At 33.8% G+C, this 18727-nt stretch overlaps 2 protein-coding genes across 2 annotated transcripts in view; one reads left to right on the top strand and one right to left on the bottom strand.

The window, feature by feature from the left end:
* Nucleotides 1-3059, bottom strand: part of LOC128208704 (kinesin-like protein KIF16B) — a 56059-nt gene extending 53000 nt beyond the window's left edge. The window contains exons 1-2 of the mRNA XM_052912252.1: nucleotides 2930-3059; nucleotides 642-711 (exon numbers count right to left, since the gene is read on the bottom strand). Of these exons, the coding sequence (XP_052768212.1) occupies nucleotides 642-711; nucleotides 2930-2976 (117 nt within the window). The 5' untranslated portion in view covers nucleotides 2977-3059. The remainder of the gene's footprint in view (nucleotides 1-641; nucleotides 712-2929) is intronic.
* Nucleotides 3060-5976: 2917 nt separating this feature from the next.
* On the top strand, nucleotides 5977-18352 carry LOC128207228 (endoplasmic reticulum membrane-associated RNA degradation protein-like). Its single transcript, XM_052910038.1, has 19 exons — nucleotides 5977-6086; nucleotides 6295-6500; nucleotides 7242-7396; nucleotides 8132-8233; nucleotides 8486-8578; nucleotides 8833-8930; nucleotides 9581-9702; nucleotides 11488-11602; nucleotides 12428-12530; nucleotides 12779-12808; nucleotides 13392-13460; nucleotides 13616-13783; nucleotides 14335-14415; nucleotides 14661-14731; nucleotides 15271-15381; nucleotides 15560-15647; nucleotides 16122-16294; nucleotides 16760-16876; nucleotides 17835-18352. The coding sequence occupies exons 2-19, from the start codon at nucleotides 6344-6346 to the stop codon at nucleotides 17971-17973; spliced, it is 1992 nt and encodes a 663-aa protein (XP_052765998.1). The 5' UTR covers nucleotides 5977-6086; nucleotides 6295-6343; the 3' UTR covers nucleotides 17974-18352.
* Nucleotides 18353-18727: the final 375 nt, after the last annotated feature.

The raw sequence follows: 18727 nt of genomic DNA, 5'->3' as shown, positions 1-18727 counted from the left end.
ATATATATATATATATATATACAGGTGATTTATCAGTTTCGAGTACTCTGTAAAAGACTCTTTAATACTGATAACCAAAAACTGGGGTTTCTGTCAGTGTCAATAAACAAGAACACCAAACACCAAAAGAGGTTTTTATAAACCAAACTGTAATTTTCAAGTTTAATCAAGGCATGTAATGTATATGCACAAATATTTATTGACTCTATTACGTGGGAGATTTAAAGCACATCCATGTTCTTCCCGCCCCATATTAATTTTGTCATATACTTTTGACATATTGCCCAATATGTGAAAACAAAACAAACATGAACATCCGCAGGTACCTTTTAATGCTTAAAAAGATGGTTTAAGGCCATTTTATCAAATAACAAATCTTCCTTAAAACAAACATTTTCACATGATAAACTATTTTATGGTACTTCATCTGTATAAAACTGACCTCCCACTTAAGGCATAGCTCAATTTTATCATTCTGAGCTATCTCAAGTTTTTAATTCAATATTTACCCCGATCCTATATAGGTCTATTACCAGAGTTTGTAAAGCATGAAATCATTAGAAAAACACTTTCAAATGGCGTTAAAGAAGTTATGCAAAGTTGACACCAGTTTTTTTTTTCTCATGAAATTATTAAAATACCTTAATATTTTCGATCCGGACTACATTTTCCTTGACCTGAACTATTTCTTGGCTGCCATCCTCTTGTTCTCTGAAACAAAACAAATGAAGAAATATAATTATATTATAAGTTGCGCACATCTGATTACAAACAATTGTTTCGAACTAGATTGTGAGCAATAATGAGTTTTGAGACTTAAGATGCGCTAGCTGAGGTTAGGGCTGGGGGAGCATCCCCGCCCCCAAAAATCGTCCAAGTTAACCTTTTAATTCAATACATGCATGAAAATGAAATCAATACTTCGGAGAAGAAATATATATTAAATATGATCCAAATGCATCACTTTGGACTAAAAATTGATCAAATTTTCTTCATTTTCTTCAGGGAGTAACCATCACCCCCCCCCCCCGCTGCCAGCTTTGTAAACCAAATAAATTCAAATAAACTTTAGTTCTCATGGAGGAGACGAGCATGTGAAAAGGATGTCAAATGGTTACGACCCTAAGTTATGCAGCCCCCACTAATGTCAAATCCTGGATATGCCCCAGAAATGAGTCTTATAATGTGCTGACTGTCACCCCAACCCCTTTATCTGCTTTACCGGAATGCAGTACTAAAAATGAATAAAATATAAAAACATAAACAAACGACTATAATTAAGAATGGTCCCTAATTAAAAGCTGCACTCTCACAGATTCACGTTTTGACAACTTTTTTATTTTTTGTCTTGGAACGAGCCAATTTTTGCGAAAATCTATGAAAACCAGTTATATAAGACTGCTGACAAAATATTAGATAGCATTAGATAGATTTTTATATTTTAGTTCAAAAATTGATGTTTTCTTAAATCGTTAGTAACACTTTAAACCATAAAACATTAATTTTCGAACGGAAATATGACAATCTGCGATCTGATCTTTTGTCAGCAATCTTTTGTCATTGGTTTGCAGATATTTAATTACGCAATAAATGCACTTTCCAAGACAAAAAAATTAGTTGTAAAAACGGTATATCAGTCAGAGTGCAGCTTTAACGGCAAGATTTCAATATTTCACTATTATTATTTGACTCAATTTTTAAGCTATACTTAATACTTGACATTTAATATTTCAGTGGTATAACTTGACTTTCAATATTTGAATTCTCAGGCCTAAAAAAAATAATTGTTTAGTTAGGGTTACATCCTTAAAAAAAATAGGTAGGGTAGGTAGGCTTATTTTTTTTATTATTTATTTTTTTTATTAGGTTTTATATAAGAATATAATTTTCATCATTGGAGAATGATGTTAAAGCTATCTTCTGTGTAAGCATTTAAGGTTTAAACTTAATATTAAAAAGCAATTTAAAAAAAACGAAATATTTTATTTTATTTTTTATTTTTATTTTTTAGTTTTTCATATTTTTTTTCAAACTGACAATAAAAACGATAGGGTCGGCGCCTATTCCGTAGGTAGGGTCGGGTAACCCGAACCAAATGTATTTTTTTTTTTAGGCCTCACTATGACCAGCCAATACAACTGTACTAGAATAACAGACACAGTTCTTTTCACAATTACGGCGTTTAAATTACAGAGTCCAAAGAATAGCAAAATGACTAATTGAAAAGCGATATTGACAATCCTGTCCATTTAAATATTTGAATTGTTTGAAACTTTGAAACACAGCACACATGTACAAACCCTTAACTTTCTAACGGAACTATTAATAATACAATCAAGTTTATGAGCGCGGAACAGTGAAATTTACAATTAAAAAACATCCTAATTACCGGGTAATCAAATTAAATTGAAAATTCCATACAAATATAACTCTATTTAAAAAAAAAAAAAATAAGGCTAAATTACTTAATTTTAAAAAAATATCATACCTTTTAACACACATTTTTTTTTTTAAATATTGTTCTATAATAATAATTAGAATTAATAATAATAATAATGATAAAAAATAGTTTAAATGGATTTTAGCATGCAACCAGCATTTTTAAAGGATTTGCACACTCTGTAAAATACACAAGCTAATGTTAACAGAATATTTTGTAATATTAAAAATGGAGCCAAGTACGTACATGTATATACAGAATTGTCCTTATATATATCATAATTATGTACATCTCGAAAGTTCAAGTTGCAAATCTTTTTTCTGCAAATGAGCTAAGTACTTTTGTTTATTTTTCTTAAAGAGAATCACAACAAACATGTATATTCATTCAATCATGTACATGTATACTTTGATGTAAATATCTTATACAGATTTAGCATGCTGTTTTTGAGACTTGCTGAATAAACCCAGTATTTAACTTTAAACTTACTTGTTACTTAGTGGTCGAACTCTGACTGCAACACGAATATTTGACATTGCTATCCAGTATCATACATTTTGTAGTTAAAATCCTCGCGAATACACTAAAATATCCATCATTCAAGTATGCCTAAGTTTACACTCTGATTCACAACACACAACTGTCAATATACGCTATAGTACGATGTAGTATTTAGGCTGCACGCGCGGCTGGGATAAACACATTTATTCTGTAGGGTTATCCGATACGGAAATGTGATAAACAATATCAACATAAACCAATAAACAAGTCAGAAATTAAATTTTCAATAAATATATCGTTTTTACGACTACCAAAAGAAAACTTAACGGTTTTAAAAGTCCAATAAGTAATTTATGAAATTGCCCTAATGTGGAATAACCCACTATTCTTCCTACATGTGTATTGGACTGTGCTTTGTAAATGGCGGGAAAAGCAAATTATCACGTGCATTTCATGTAAATGATGACCAGAATAAATAATGTTTTTTAATGAAAAAATCCTCAGTACAAATAATAGTAAAAATAATAAGCTAATAATAAGAAAGTTTGACAAAAGTCATTGTTCAAACCTGAAGTACAACTGCTATATAATAGCTGCACTCTCACAGATATACCATTTTTACCTTTTTTTTTTTCTTTTTTTTTTTTGTCTTGGAAAGAGCAAATTTTTGGGTAAACATCTTCAAACCAATGATATAAAATTGCTGACAAAAATCAGATCGTTGTTTGTCATATTTCCGTTCGAAAATTAATGTTTTATGGCTTAAACCGTTACTAACGGGTTAAGAAAAATGCATAAAACATCAATTTTCGATCTTAAATATACTAATCTGCGATTGAATTTTTTGTCAGCAGTCTTATATAACTGGATTCCATGGATTTTTGCTCGTTCCAAGACAAAAAATAAAAAAAATATCAAAACGTGCAATCTGTGAGAGTGCAGCTTTAATGCTCTGAATGTTATACATGGCCATATAAATACATGGCCATATTAACCATATCTCCGTGATGGATGAGGCTATTACTCTTCGTCATGAGTACGCGGTATTCAATGGCGTATTAAGGAGTACTACGTCTCGGGACGATGGAAGTACGCGGGTACACAGAGACTTGAATGTATGATGCAGATACTCATGATTGCCACAATTCGGGACTGATCCATGCATTGGTGTTAGAGGCAGCCAAACATCAGAGGGCATTTTTTTATATACATCCACTCGCTAAGAAACGAATGATCTGTATGTGTTTGTTAAAAGAAAATCGACATCGGCATTAAAATGACGTGTGTGATATTGACATTAAATGCCTGACGCGATGATTAAATTTATATAGCCGGTGCCCCCCCCCCCCCCAACGCCCCCCCACACACACACGCACACGCGCACGCACACTCCCCTCTCACTAGTGCTAAACAACTATTTTACATAAATCGCCGTATTTGGTGCGCTGGATATGAAATGCGCCGCCATACAATGCACTCACCAAGTTAGACCCACTTTTCGTTTTCGTCCGCAGATTTTCGTTTTCGCAGCCAAATCAAAACAAATTATCGACTGCCCGCGTTTCAGGGACTTTGTAGTTCCGGCCCTCGACAGCTAATCAGTCGATCGAAGTATTACAGTCGCGAATATATGATACCCTTCGTTGTTGTGGCGCTGCTGCTGCTGCTGCTTCTGCTGGTGCTTATCGCGCTTTCGTCATCGTATTGTCGCGTTCTCACCATTGTGGTTTCGTGATTTCGCGTTTTCATCATCGAAAATCGTGTTTCAGATTTACACATTCATAGGCGATTGCCCTAACGGCATTCCGTATTATTAATGATAAAAAACACACACAAAAACGATATTATTTGTGTACAAAAAAAACTCACGAATGAATAGCTACGTGGCCACATTTTTTCCAGTTAAATACTTGATTGTTTTAATCATTTATGTCAAAATGTTTAACTTTGTATTCATTATCTGGATCAGTAGCAGTGGGGGTGGGAGGAGTTGATCACCCTTGCAACCCTATTTTTGTTTCAAGGGAACTGTTAATATCAAAATGGTAAAATGCGAACATTTCACCAGAATGCGCCATGTAAGGCTAATAAAGATATTAAGCGTTTTGGTGTGGTCCCATAGAACATCTTTCACAATTTAGAGCCCATGTTTTTGTCTAATGTGAAAGGGGCTACACCGACCCGAGTTAAATCAGACAGAGAGACAAGATGCGCTTGTCGGGGTGTTCCGGCGGGATGGTATTCGGTCACCGGTTTCCAACGCGTCAAGGTATGACCACATTCGTGACATTTCGTACTTTTCAACGTACCCCAACGTACCTACCGGTACGGGAATGAAATCTCGACTATTTCTCCGGAACCACAAATGATAGGATTTTGGTTCTGGTCTTGAAATCTAGCACTCTCGATTACCTACGCTACGCCACCGTCGGTGCATTTCTGACGTCATTGCGTCACCGCTTCCATCCGCCTACAAGCCTATTTCACACTCTAAAATGCAGCGAAAAATGCCTAAAACTGGGTTGGGCGGTGACGAAGATATATCAGCATCCCTGCACTTGCCGCGGCTGGGACCAATTTTGCCATTTAGGGGACGCTCTAACCTACAAGATGCGCCTGTGTTCGGGGTGATATTTGGTCACCGGTTTCCAACACGTCAAAGTATGACCATCGAGTCATCTCATTTGGCTTATCACTTTTGACCAGACGGATTCCCGGTGTGAAATTGTGGAATCAGCAAAATAAACTAGCATAGCACGAACCATGTTCGTTGATTTGCATGTATTTATAAATATTATATAGTCAGAAAAGAGGTTGAAGCTCTACACAACATTCCTTTTAATCCGACAGTTCCGATTTTAAATAGCAGTCATTATATACATTAACGCGAGCGCATGCTTTTATTATTAATTTCCTTGTTTTCGGACTACTTAATAAAAGTCATTCATGTAGCTGTAATGTCAAGGGGATGTTTCTACGCCACGCATAAAATTAGTGGACTGTAATCGTACTACGAGTAGTTACCTCCCGTAATTAAAAAACTGACATTGATATTTGTAAACAAACCATTCTTATAAAGTGGAACATATTCAATATTTGTTTTATTATACTGTTCCTTTAACTTCATGGAATGTTTTGTAATTTGGTAAGGATGTTTTTAAAATCCTATTTATGTAGTTATTCACTTGTCGCTACGAATAAATAATAAACAGTGTCAGTTAGATACAAAAGTCTAAGATAATAGACGTCCAACATATAACTATGGTTAAAAGGTATGATACTATGTTTATTATTCATTTAGAATATAAGATAAACAGTCTGATTAAAATCATATCCTATATACACTCATGCAGGCACTGAAGATGGAGTACTTTACTCAGATTGGATGTTGAAGAACATCTCATGGATGGAATCTCTCTGACATTGCCGGTTGTGGAGACCTGCTTGTCGAGTTATGTCAACAATCTGATCACTAAGTTAGCTTTCACTGAAGCATGCGATGATAATGCACTGAATGAAGGATTTCTAGACTTCAAGTATATCTGTAGTATGCTTTCAGGTAATAGATATGGCCTAAAAAAAAAAATACATTTGGTTCGGGTTACCCGACCCTACCTACGGAATAGGCGCCGACCCTACCGTTTTTATAGTCAATTTGAAAAAAAAAATGAAAAATTAAAAAAAAAAAAAAAAAAATCTCGTTTTTTTTTAAATTGCTTTTTAATATTAAGTTTAAACCTTAAATGCTTATACAGAAGATAGCTTTAACACCATTCTCCAATGATGAAAATTATTTTCTTATATAAAACCTAATAAAAAAAAAAAAAAAAAAAAAAAAGCCTACCTACCCTACCTATTTTTTTTAAGGATGTAACCCTAACCAAACAATTTTTTAGGCCTATTCTAAATTCAATTATTAAAAACATTGGAAATCAGACTTGAAGCAAAATCGGTTTGAATGGGCAAAAGAAACTAAGTGTACCTTTTTATGTACCAGAAGGGAATCTTATAAAACTTTGAGAAGTTGTCCACAGGTTAAATTTTGCTCTTAAACATGATTTGATTGGTTAAAAATTGACCAATCAATACACATTTTGGATAACTTTGACCAAACCAAAAACTCAACCAGTTTTTTTTACAAATGGCTGCTGTAGGCTATAATCAGTATATTATAAAGTAATCTTCTTGAACAACTTTAAGGTGAAAAATCAATAAAGTGTGTTAAACGTTGTAAACATTTGCAATATTTCATTGTGTAACGAACTAACACACTGAATTGTAGATTTATAATCACGTACAGGTAACGCAGAGGATGAGCCAAGTGTATACTTTCCAGCCTGTGTGACCAGTTTAGCTCCAATTCTTACCTCAGTAGAAAATCTTGTGGGAAAGATTGGTCCGCAGAACTTCCTTGATACTTACCTTCCATATGTATCCTGGACTGGAAAACAACAGGTAAGATCGCTGAGCCAGTTTCATTCAAGGATCTTACATGTAGTCTGAACTTTAATTTTCTTAAATTCGTATAAATGTCACAGATGGCAACAGTATATTATTTATGATTTCCTAAACTTATTTTAATTATGTTCATGTTCAATCTCTTGTGGCAAAAATGGCATATAAAAGCCTATACTATAACACACATAGTCCATGTGTTTCCTGGACTGGAAAGCAGCAGGTATTTGAATAATGCGCATGTTCAATCTCTTTTGACAAAAATGACATATAAAAGTCTATCCCATTACAAACATAGTCCATGTGGCTTACATTATATAAACATATACAAACGACATACTATGGGCTGAACTTCAATAAATACTGGTATACAGAAAAATTAACGAAAAAGTAACACAAGGATCATTTCAATTTACGATTTAGATCTACTTATATCGTTATTAAAGCAGATCCCTGGCACTTGAAATTCAGAGGGCATCCCCATTTTGTTCAGCTCATAAAAAGGAGAATTTTTTTAGGGAGAAAACAAAAAGATTCTAATTTATGGTACCAGGTTATAATCATATCTTTATTAATTGTATCATTTAAAAGCTGAATGAATACACAATTACATCTTAATTTTTTAAAATGTTACAAAAACTCCAAACAATCTAAACTTATCTGAATTATATATAGATTTTAAAATGTAGTTTTATTCTATTGTAACAATATCTGTATCAAACAATGCCATGTCAGGTACTGGCGGAAATATGGCGCGACATGTTTACTCACAACCCTGTGAATGAAGTCACTGCCCTGCTGGTCTCCTCAGCTGTTATTGAGAGAGCTCTCGGGGATGTAAGACTGATTAGTAAACTTAATATTCGTTCTGAGTATTATTTTTCAATACAATTATAAGATGAGATGTACTAAACAATGGGCTGTTTATTCAAGGCTTTGTTAAAGTTACAAAGTGATTAAAGGCATAGTTGTTAACTTTAAACGGGAAAATATTGCTGCATTATAATTCATTTTGTATCCATAATCATCATGTTTATTGTTTGATGTCCAAAGTATATTTTGACTATTTGTTCATATGTTTACTTTCAGGTGTATATGTTGAAAGGGCCAGCCCCGTGTCCATCCATGCTGAAAGATCTGCTTGTAACAGAGCAGCTTAAGGAAATTCTTGGAGAACACGTGGTATTTTTTTTTACTTAATCAATTACAAATCATACTATAAGAAATACCATTAAATGTCACCACATAGTAATATAACCTATTGTCAATCCTCCTGGGAATTGCCAATAAATGCATTGTTGTTTTAAAGTAACCCAAATGTTCAAAGTTTCGAGTAGCCAATAAACAAATGGTGTTTTTACATACTCTAAGTGTTCAAAGTTTTGAGTAGGCAAAGCGCCTAGATTAACTGTAAGTAAATGTGTTCTTATTTCCAGATGTGCATACTCCGGCTGGTAATGGGTCCTCCAACCTCTCTTAACCTCCGAAATGTTGCATGGCATGGTTTTCCCTTTCCGGGAGAAATACCAGCAAGGTTTGTGGAAATGTCACAATAACATCTGAATATAAAGTTCTCTTAATTTTACCATGATGAATACATTTTTTTTTGGTAATCTATTGCAGTTTGATCACATGATAGACCAAGTGCTCTTTTGCTATATTAACTGGTACATACTATTTTACCATGTGAGTTCAAGCAGTAAAACGTTAGTATAAAAATGTGGGTGCTTTCATTGTGAAATATTATACGAATTAAACAATTATATCAAAATAAACAGAGACATTTTAAGTTGTCATTTTAGCTTGTCTGTTTTAGTACAAATAACCTTGGCGTTGCCTTAGTCATTCTTGTGGAAAAACTTGAACCTTGGCCATACCTCAATAAACCCTCAAGGTATTTAAATGAAACTTGGTACAAGTGTTGGCAGAGGCAATATGAATATGTTCACCAAGGCCATACTTTTAGCTTTAGAAGTTGTAGAGTTCTGCCTCCTTATCAACTTCAAACTTCAGATGAAGTTTGGGCTCGCCCTGGGATGCTCTTGTTTTCATACCACTGTCTTAATAAGTGTATTTGAGCCCTCTAATAAAGATAAGTGTATTATGCGTATGAATTTAATTATTGTACAAGATAAATGAAAAGAAAGAAAACTCAAATGCTTCAACACACTTGTATGCCTCCAGGTGTATTTGGTTCCTGATACTACTGGTACCCAGCATAGGTCGAGTGTTGGAGGAGAGGCTGGTTCCAGTGCTGATGTTACACCGGGAACCTGTGGTCTTTCCTCGCACCAAACTTATTACAGGTATCTAGCAAGTTTAAGGGACTTTTTTTAATTGTAGCACAAAATTCATTACTTGGGCGAGTAAAGAGGATTTTGTAACACAAATAAACATCTTGGATAAACATGTAGAGCAAGTTGAGGGGACTTTTCAACTCAAAACTTATCTCAGAGCATAGGGAAATATGTGACCTAAAACTCAACTCAGACATAAATGAAAACCATGTTGTGGGGACAGCTCATATAGCAGAATTAGTAAAAAAACAACTCAGGAATACATGTAGTGCAAGTTGGGGTTACTTTGTAACACAAAACTCATCTCGGGTATACATGTAGAGCAAGAGCAAGTTGAGGGGATTTTGTAACAAAAAACTCATCGTGGGTTTACATGTTGAGTAAGTTGAGGGGATTTTGTAACACAGAACTCATTTTGCGTACACATGTAAATGAAGCTGAGAGGTCTTTATAACATAAACCTTTCTTCAGTATAAATATATATAGCAAGTTGAGGGTTCTTTTTAACAAAACTTCCTCATCGGTATTCATGTAACTCAAGGTGAGGGGTCTTAAAAACATAAAATTCATCATAAATGTAAATTGAGGGGTCTTTATAACACAAAACTCACCGTTGGTATACATGTAGAGCAACTTGAGAGGGCTATAAAACACAAAAATCATTTTTGGTATACATGGTTGAGGGGTCTTAAAATCATAAAACTCATCTTGGGTATACATGTAAATCAAGTTGAGGGGTCTTAAAATCATAAAACTCATCTTGAGTATACATGTAGAGCAAGTAGAGGATACTTTGTAACTCAAAACTCATCTTGGCACATGTAGAGCAGGTTCAGTGGACTTTGTAACTCAAAACTCATCTTGGCACATGTAGAGCAGGTTCAGTGGACTTTGTAACTCAAAACTCATCTTGGGTTTACATGTAGAGCAAGTTCAGTGGAATTTGTAACTCAAAACTCATCTTGGCTATACATGTAGAGCAAAATTAGGGGACTTTGTAACTCAAAACTCATCTTGGGTTTACATGCATAGCAAGTTTAGGGGACTTTGTAACATAAAACTCGTCTCAGGTGTACATGTAGGTCAAGTGGAGGGGAACTCGTGATGTGATGGCAGCTGTTATGATTTAGTGATTATGATTTGACCTGTCTGCCATTACACCCTTCCGAATGGATCTTGGATGTAAATGAGTTTTTAGTTTTAATTATTGTTTTATTATCTGCCATTCTGTATCAAGCTATTTCTTTTAAAGTGACACTCTTATTCAAAATCAATACTTACACATGTATAACAAACAAAGATTTTGAGTAAACCTGAAAGTACTTACTAAATAATGTATTTTTGGAAATTATTAATTACTGATAACAAGATTGTAACCTTAGATTCTTTAGATGAAAATGCAATATATTAAATGATTAGTGAGTGCTAAAAGATTTACTGTGAAATACTAGCAATTGTTTTTATTGTTGAAAGTATTTTTAGTGAGTAAGTGTGCATCTTTAAATGAATTTCAGTAATTTAAATACTTCTCTTGTCCAGTTCTCAAGTACGTGCAGTGGTTAGAACACTCGTTTTTCACCAAGAGTTTCCAGGTTGATATTCACTGGTCAAGTAAGATTCCACCGGATACCCTGGTTTTCCCAACAACACTAGATCACACGCGTTACATCGTGCAAATAGGCGTGAATGCTATAATGCTGTAATTACTTGTTTTAAAATCGTTCTGGTTTTGACTAATAATATACAAAGACAATCTCTCCTTTGTATTTGAGACATGTTAATGGTGTATTTCAGAGGTTGATACTTTGTATAGCAAGGACCTCATTGAGGCTGTAAAAGACACCAAATTTTCATCCTGGGACACAAGAATGTTTTGGACAAATATCACCAGTTTATATACCCAAGAAAGGTACAAGGGATGGGAATTGCTCTCCTTGTATTTTATTATGAGCGCTTGGTGCTGAACCTTCTTCATAATAATTATCAAGTCAATAGTTACTCTTCCAAAATAACATCAATATGTACTGTGCAATGTATACCTGGTATTGTTTGAGTTAAAGTAATGATATACTTTTTTTATTTGTATTTTAAACCAATAATCAAGCAATTTTGACTGGAATGGGATATGGAAGGTTTATTCTTGCATACCGGACGTATGTTTACGGTCATGTGACCAGTGCTGGAAAAACCCATCTTACATACCTCACTTCTTTTTTCTTTTATTGTATGATTTATGAAAAGTATATTATGCCATTTCAATAAAGCGCATTCAAATATATATGTTAGCAAGACTTTTTATTAAAATTGAAAATAAATAATCGTAAAAAACGCTATTTTAGTTATTTAAAATTACTGCGCTCTATGACGTAAGTGAACAATGTCGCACGCGCTTTTTGGTGTAATTGTACAAAAGTTTGTTTTCTACGTCATTTATTCCACAAATTGATAAGTTTAGGTATGCAAGAAAAAATATCAATCATGTTTTTCCGGTCCGTATCGACAAATCCGACCCTCATGCACGCTGCGTGGCCGGTAACTCTGCAAGCCTCGTTACCAATTTTTCTATCTGTACCAAACACATGATAGATACTTATAAGATAAAACTGTATGAATGAAGAATCCTTAAAATGGCTAAAATAATTTAATACCATTATTGTATGTTGGTTCTTTATCTATAAGTATTATTGACTTTGATCAATACTTAAGTTAATGATTAACGTCATGTTCATCTTAGGTATGGTGAATGTACCGCTCTTCTACTCTACTACCTAGAGCAAGGTCTACGGCTTGTGTTTGCTACTGCCAACAACTGCGAGAACAGAATTTTGACTGCTGAGGTATGAATAAACTTAGTTGCATTTATTGGTAGGCCTAAATATATGGTAAAGTTAAGTAGATTATTTTCCCATTATTATCTTGTTTATTGTTGAAATAAATTTCAATTTATTAAGAGGTTATAGGCATGATTGCCTGGATGCATTACAACATATTGTAGTTCTTGTTGCATGCAGACTGTTTGAAACATATGACCAATTCTTTTATATATTTAAAATACATTTTTTTTAAACTATTCATCTTTTTCCAGGCAACGACATTATACACTACATTTGATGAGGTAATAGAGAATAACATCTGAACGTATTGTGAGTACTTACTTGTATTGTAACTCGAAACCGTGTACTGGTAATTTGTAAACTGCATTTGGAAGAAGGCAGTAACTCCAACATGTGCATACAGTCATACTTTAAATTTAGTAGTTCCTCTTAATATTCATACTTGTGAACAACTTCCGTATTATAATTATTTCTAAGCATGTGCATATGCGCCCTATTGAGGCACTGTGTGATTCTGGCAAGTGTTATAACATTGGGCCGATTGTTTAGAATTTTGTTAAAGTTAACAACCATATTTATGACATCATTGGTCACTTGAAAAAAGTGAAATATTAAATGACGTTCTCATATCATTGAATACAAACAACTACAGCTGAAAATGAAAAAGTTGTCATAAATATTGTTTAAAAATACAGCAGATCACAAGTGTTTCCATTAAACCTTAAGAGCAGTAAAAATTTGGAAGTTAAAAACGATGACGTTAACAATGTTAATAACTTTAACATAGTTTATAACAATAATCTGTCTACGTTTGAACAAAAATTAATTAATAAATTTTATGTTTCTTTATCTTATTTTTTTTAGATGTTAGATCCTTTTCTCCCTGATGGGTCTGAAAACCGACTGAGGATGGTTATAGGAGAAGAGATATTGGTAAGAAACACATGATTGCAGTGTTCCGAAAACTTGTTTTGAGCTTTGTGGATTTAGGTTGGCTGATCATCCTCTAGTTTAAGTTACAAAATATAAAAAAACAACTTTTCCTTACTTGATGTGCATGTGATGATTTTCTTCTTTTCTCCAAACAGGAAATAATCCTTGACCACCTGACCTACCCGGGCGGCCCTAGGGTGAGGGACCGTTTGAGTCACGGTGAAGCATGCTGGGAAATGTTTCCATGGCAACTCACACGTAACCTGGCAACTATCTGTGTGGCACTGTCAGCCATGTTTGTAAAGGATGGGAAACATATTCATGTGAGTAACAATCCGTTATTAAGGTAATTTTGTTGTTTTCCCTTTATTGCGTAGCAGGCAGGCTCAGAGTGCTTATGTTGTCATTGTTACCTGCAGCATCATCCACGGAGTCAAACATTCATTACAATATCTTACCTAAACTTTTCTTCTTCAACTTTAATAACAATACAATCTAAGCAGCAATACTTATTATTGGCATAGAATATCTCGACTGAGTTTGATTACCAATCAGATCATTGTAGGCACTCTAAGAGTTATTACCCTTTAATTGTCAAAATTTTACTAATGAATGGTAACAGTCCTGACAGGAGGTGAAGTTTTTGTTTCAAAGTTCTCATGAAGATAACATGTATCTAGCTGACCTGTAGTGATACAAACCGAACCTCAAACTATTATTATTACATAAAATAATACATGTCAAGTCCTATTGTAAATCTTGCTGCAAAATAGAATTGTTCATAATCACACAACAACATGAATTTTACAATTAAGGGCTCAATGTGTAGTGCATGTTAGTATATTGTATTTATAACACAATGTTTTGTTTTCAGAACAAATGTGTAACCATACTTCATGAGGATATTAAGTCATACAGTGTCCAGTTTCATAGAATAAGCCTGTTAAAGAAGGAGGTGTGTTTGTTTTTAGTCTTCATTCATATAAGAAAGGCATGCATTGATAATACATTGTAATTTTAACATAGAAGCAGTTTGCATAAATTGAAGACATGTATAAATATTATGTGTATGTTTCAATAGTAAAGTAATAAAAATTGATAAAACAAACAATAATAATAATAATACCAACTGAAACTGTTTTAAATTGCTTTGAATATTTCATTATTTCACTATGGGCTGTAAATAATCTTTTTTTTTAGATATCTACCTTCTTTAAGAAAGCATCTGAGACAGATTCCATGATTTTACTGCAGCCTGACCTTAGTGAAAGGTTTGTATATTTGTTATGTTATTAATATATTAGAACATGAAACTAATTTTTAAATAATGTGAAATGTTACTTACCCATAGACGATAGCTGACTGAAAATTGAATTGTGCTGAGGTCTAGTAGCTGACTGGTTACTTAATGCAGCCTAGGTATAGTAGTTGACTGGTTTCCTTATTTATGCTAAAGTCTAACTAACAGGTAACTTAACTATGCTTAGAACTTGTTGTTGATTTGTTCCTTAACCATGCTAATATCTTGCCTTTGTTTCATCTGGTATTTATTCTGATAAAATCTACCAAGAAACAATTCTATGTTATTTCGACTGCAATTGAAATGTTGCCCAGATAGTTGCATTTACCATCTACAGACAGAAGTGCTTTACACAAAGATAAATACAAATATTTAAAAAACACATTATTATGTTCCAATGCCCCTGACGGATTGAATATTTAAATATCACTGTCAAGGCGTCCATTTGTGTGCGTGCGTCTGTCCTTTCGTTCATTTTTATCATTTAATAATTGATTTGGCAATTTTCAGAAAGCCAAACGATCCTTTCCAGTCTACAGATGAAGCATCTTCACTTGAAGCAAAGCTCAGGGACATCGTTGCTGTTTTTGATGGACATTGGGCATATGTGGGCTCAAAATGGTAGGGAACTTTTCGACTATCATGTTTTTAATTTAAAGCTATTTCACTTCTTTCAATACTATGATAATTTTACGTCTTCTAGTTCTTGCCAATTAAGTTTTCAGGGTGAGTTGTAATTTTACGTTGAAATCGATTTAAAGATACAAAAGATACAATGGCTGTCACATATTTTTTTCAGTTTTCAATATTGTGACCTCCATCATTTGAAATCAACAGTTGATGAAATTTTGCAGCAAAAGATACATACCCTGTACAGAAACTCGAAGGTAAATTATATATGTGTAATTCTGGTTTGAAAATTTACATTTGACAAATGTCTTAGGATTTGTTTAAGAACCTGTGTCCACATGGACTTAAATGTGGTAAGTGCATATAATAAACATGCAAATTGAATCATTTCTTCGACAAGGTGCTAAAATATTATTAATGTAGAAAAGGGTTATTCCAACTGTAATTGTATTCAGAACTTTTAAGAATACACAAGAGTCAAACTCCCGAATCTAAACAAAGAACAAAAACGTTTTTAAACCTTACTGGTTAAACTTATTTAGAAGATATGTTCTTGAATGTTACACTACATTTTGATTTTCATTATTTTATTTTATGACGCCATTTTAACTTCGTGCAATGAAACTTTTTACGGTACAACGTTAATATGATGGAATACAGACAAGTTTATTTTGGGATTCGTATTGCCGTTATATTTATGATGGGCGTAATTATAATATGTTCCTTGACAGGGTTCCAACTGTGATATTGAAAATGAGGTGCTAACACTGCTGGACCATATAGTAGATGAGTGTTTGCAAGTCATCACTCAGATGCAACAGTTTGCAACAAACAGGCAACAGCAGATGACGCTAAAACAGCTCAGGTCACGGCAGAGAGAGAACTTCAAGAAGTTCCTAGCAAGGTAGCTTAATTAGATAAGCGTTTTATGTCTGAGAGCTGTCGTTGCCACTCATGTTAGTATCATAATACACAAATTAAAACTGTGAGAAAACATTTTTACAACAGGGGCTTGAACCCACGATTGCTGGAACACTAGCATTGAGCACAACTGACTGAGCCAGCCAATCAGCAATATTTCACTCTTTCAGTTGCAAACATAAATCTTAAATAGTACTAGCAATGTGCATATTGATTTGCTGATGCTAACCGAGTGATATCAAATTCTGCAAGAATTCAAATATTACACTAGCTTGAATACTGACAATGAAGCATATTTACGATATGTGTTTCTTGCAGATTTATGATGGGTATATAATCTAAGTTAAATTGAAGCCACGATTTATAATGGTGTCATCTTCAATCCCCATTAATACAATAAATGACAACTTGTGAATTAACATAAGGTTTAAATGTATTTCTATTCCAGTGTACCATCATTGGTTGTGGGGCCGTGCACATGTGTATACATGTGTTGTTGCCAACTATATCAACTTGATGAAATAAAGGCGAGGGAAGGACCTCAATCAAACAACAAATTAATCAAGTAAGAATGTATGGGTATCCATTATGAAAAATAGTATAACAATGCATCGTTCCTGTCACTTGCCTACAATATCTGTTATGACCATAAATACTTTTACCAGAACATGCTTGTTGGCCATGTTACCTGGAACACTAGCATTGAAAGCGATCTTATAAAGATATAAAGTGATTTTTGTTGACAAGTATTAAGTTGAGAATTAACTTGTTAAAAACCCAGTGAACTTGTTGACTGTTCAAACAATTATTAAGATGTATGTAGTGTGTGTCTCCCATTTTTGTCTATCAGGATTTAAACTTGTGCCTCTAATCAGGATCGTTATATTTAGGGTTTTGTTGCTGGGCTTGTTCCTAGATCCCCCATTGTTTGCTTTGTCATATATCTCCACATGGACAGTTACTTTGCAACTAACTTGGCTTTAGATATCTAGACTGTTTTCCTTAGTGGAATGAAAGTCAATATAGAATTAGTTCATCAACCATGCTCTATTTATACCAGGTGTATTGTTCATTCATGTATTTAAAGATTTTCAATTCCATATGTTGCGGTATTACTGGCATTTTCACTTAATCAAAGTCAAAATCGTATACAAAGGGGTTCTTATGTTCAGGATTAATTCTGAAATCAGGATTTAGAGCTTTTTACATCAGACTCTTGTACAATTGTAAGAATAAATTTTGTTCAGACTTTTGCAAAAAAATATACGAATTTCCTTGAAATGAATATTAATGACTTTTGAAACTATTTCAAAAGGGGTCTTCTCACCCTTAACCTGCTTTGGGCATTCATCTCTTATATTCATCAAACAGACCCGGCTATTTTTCAGGATTGACAATTGACAAGTGTTAGAAACCCTGAATATGGCCTACAGGGTACCGTTAATTGGTAATGAATAAAGATAAACCTTTGTTAAGATGATATGGAACAGTTTGTTAAGATTTAAAATTTCATTTCCTTTCAGATTCTGGAAGTCTGTGCTGAAGTTGTGTGAGAATTTACGAACATTTACGCACCATGATAAGAACAAATGGACAGAAGGGGAGGAGTTAGTTTCACACTTGACACCTTTTGTAGAATCTAATTTTAAAACCTTTCATTGATTGATATGTTTGTGCATTATGCAAATATGTGTCTTAAAATTATGAATGATTTTCATAGCATGGTTAATGGCACAAGTCGTTATTAAGGACTTTTTCACCGAGAGTAACATATACACCCATGATGCTACCGTTTCTCTTACACCAGGAGGGTTTGCTGTTAAAAGGACTATATCAATGACCTTATTTCGGTCTACGGGACCTTATAACGGATAATGATAACTCTTAGTAACGATACCCACCCACCAATAATAAATCAAAACACTTTTTTTTCCGAAAACAGAATTATTTTTGTAGCTTGTGCAATTGAATATAATGTACAGTTTACTGCATTGTTTTTCTCTAATTAGTAGGTACAACAACATTAATACAATCTTCTTTTGCTCCATAAAGTTTTGGTAATTGTATTTTCAGCCCAGCCGGAACAATTTTTTCAGTCGGCCGATTGTTTCCCAGTATTCGACACTCCTCGGCCATTTTTATCGACAACAACCTCGGCTGTATGCCAGTACATCAGTAGAAGTAGTTCGTATTTTTTTAAAATTATTTCATGAATTTAATGTAGTGTTATAGCTTGTTTAATTGCCAGTGAAGTGTATTATTGCAAACATGATTTAGATTCCCGAGAGTTAAGTCATTAAAAGTTTATCTGCTGAATTAAATTACTACGCGATCTACTTGCAGCGGACTTAAACATACCGATTTCTAAGAATGTACACCGTCCATATACATCAGAGGTTGTTTTCAATAAAAAGGC

The sequence above is a fragment of the Mya arenaria genome, chromosome 11 (assembly GCF_026914265.1).
Source record: "Mya arenaria isolate MELC-2E11 chromosome 11, ASM2691426v1".
NCBI lineage: Eukaryota > Metazoa > Mollusca > Bivalvia > Myida > Myidae > Mya > Mya arenaria.
Note: the sequence above shows the minus strand (reverse complement) of the source record. Positions and strands in the feature narration are given on the sequence as shown.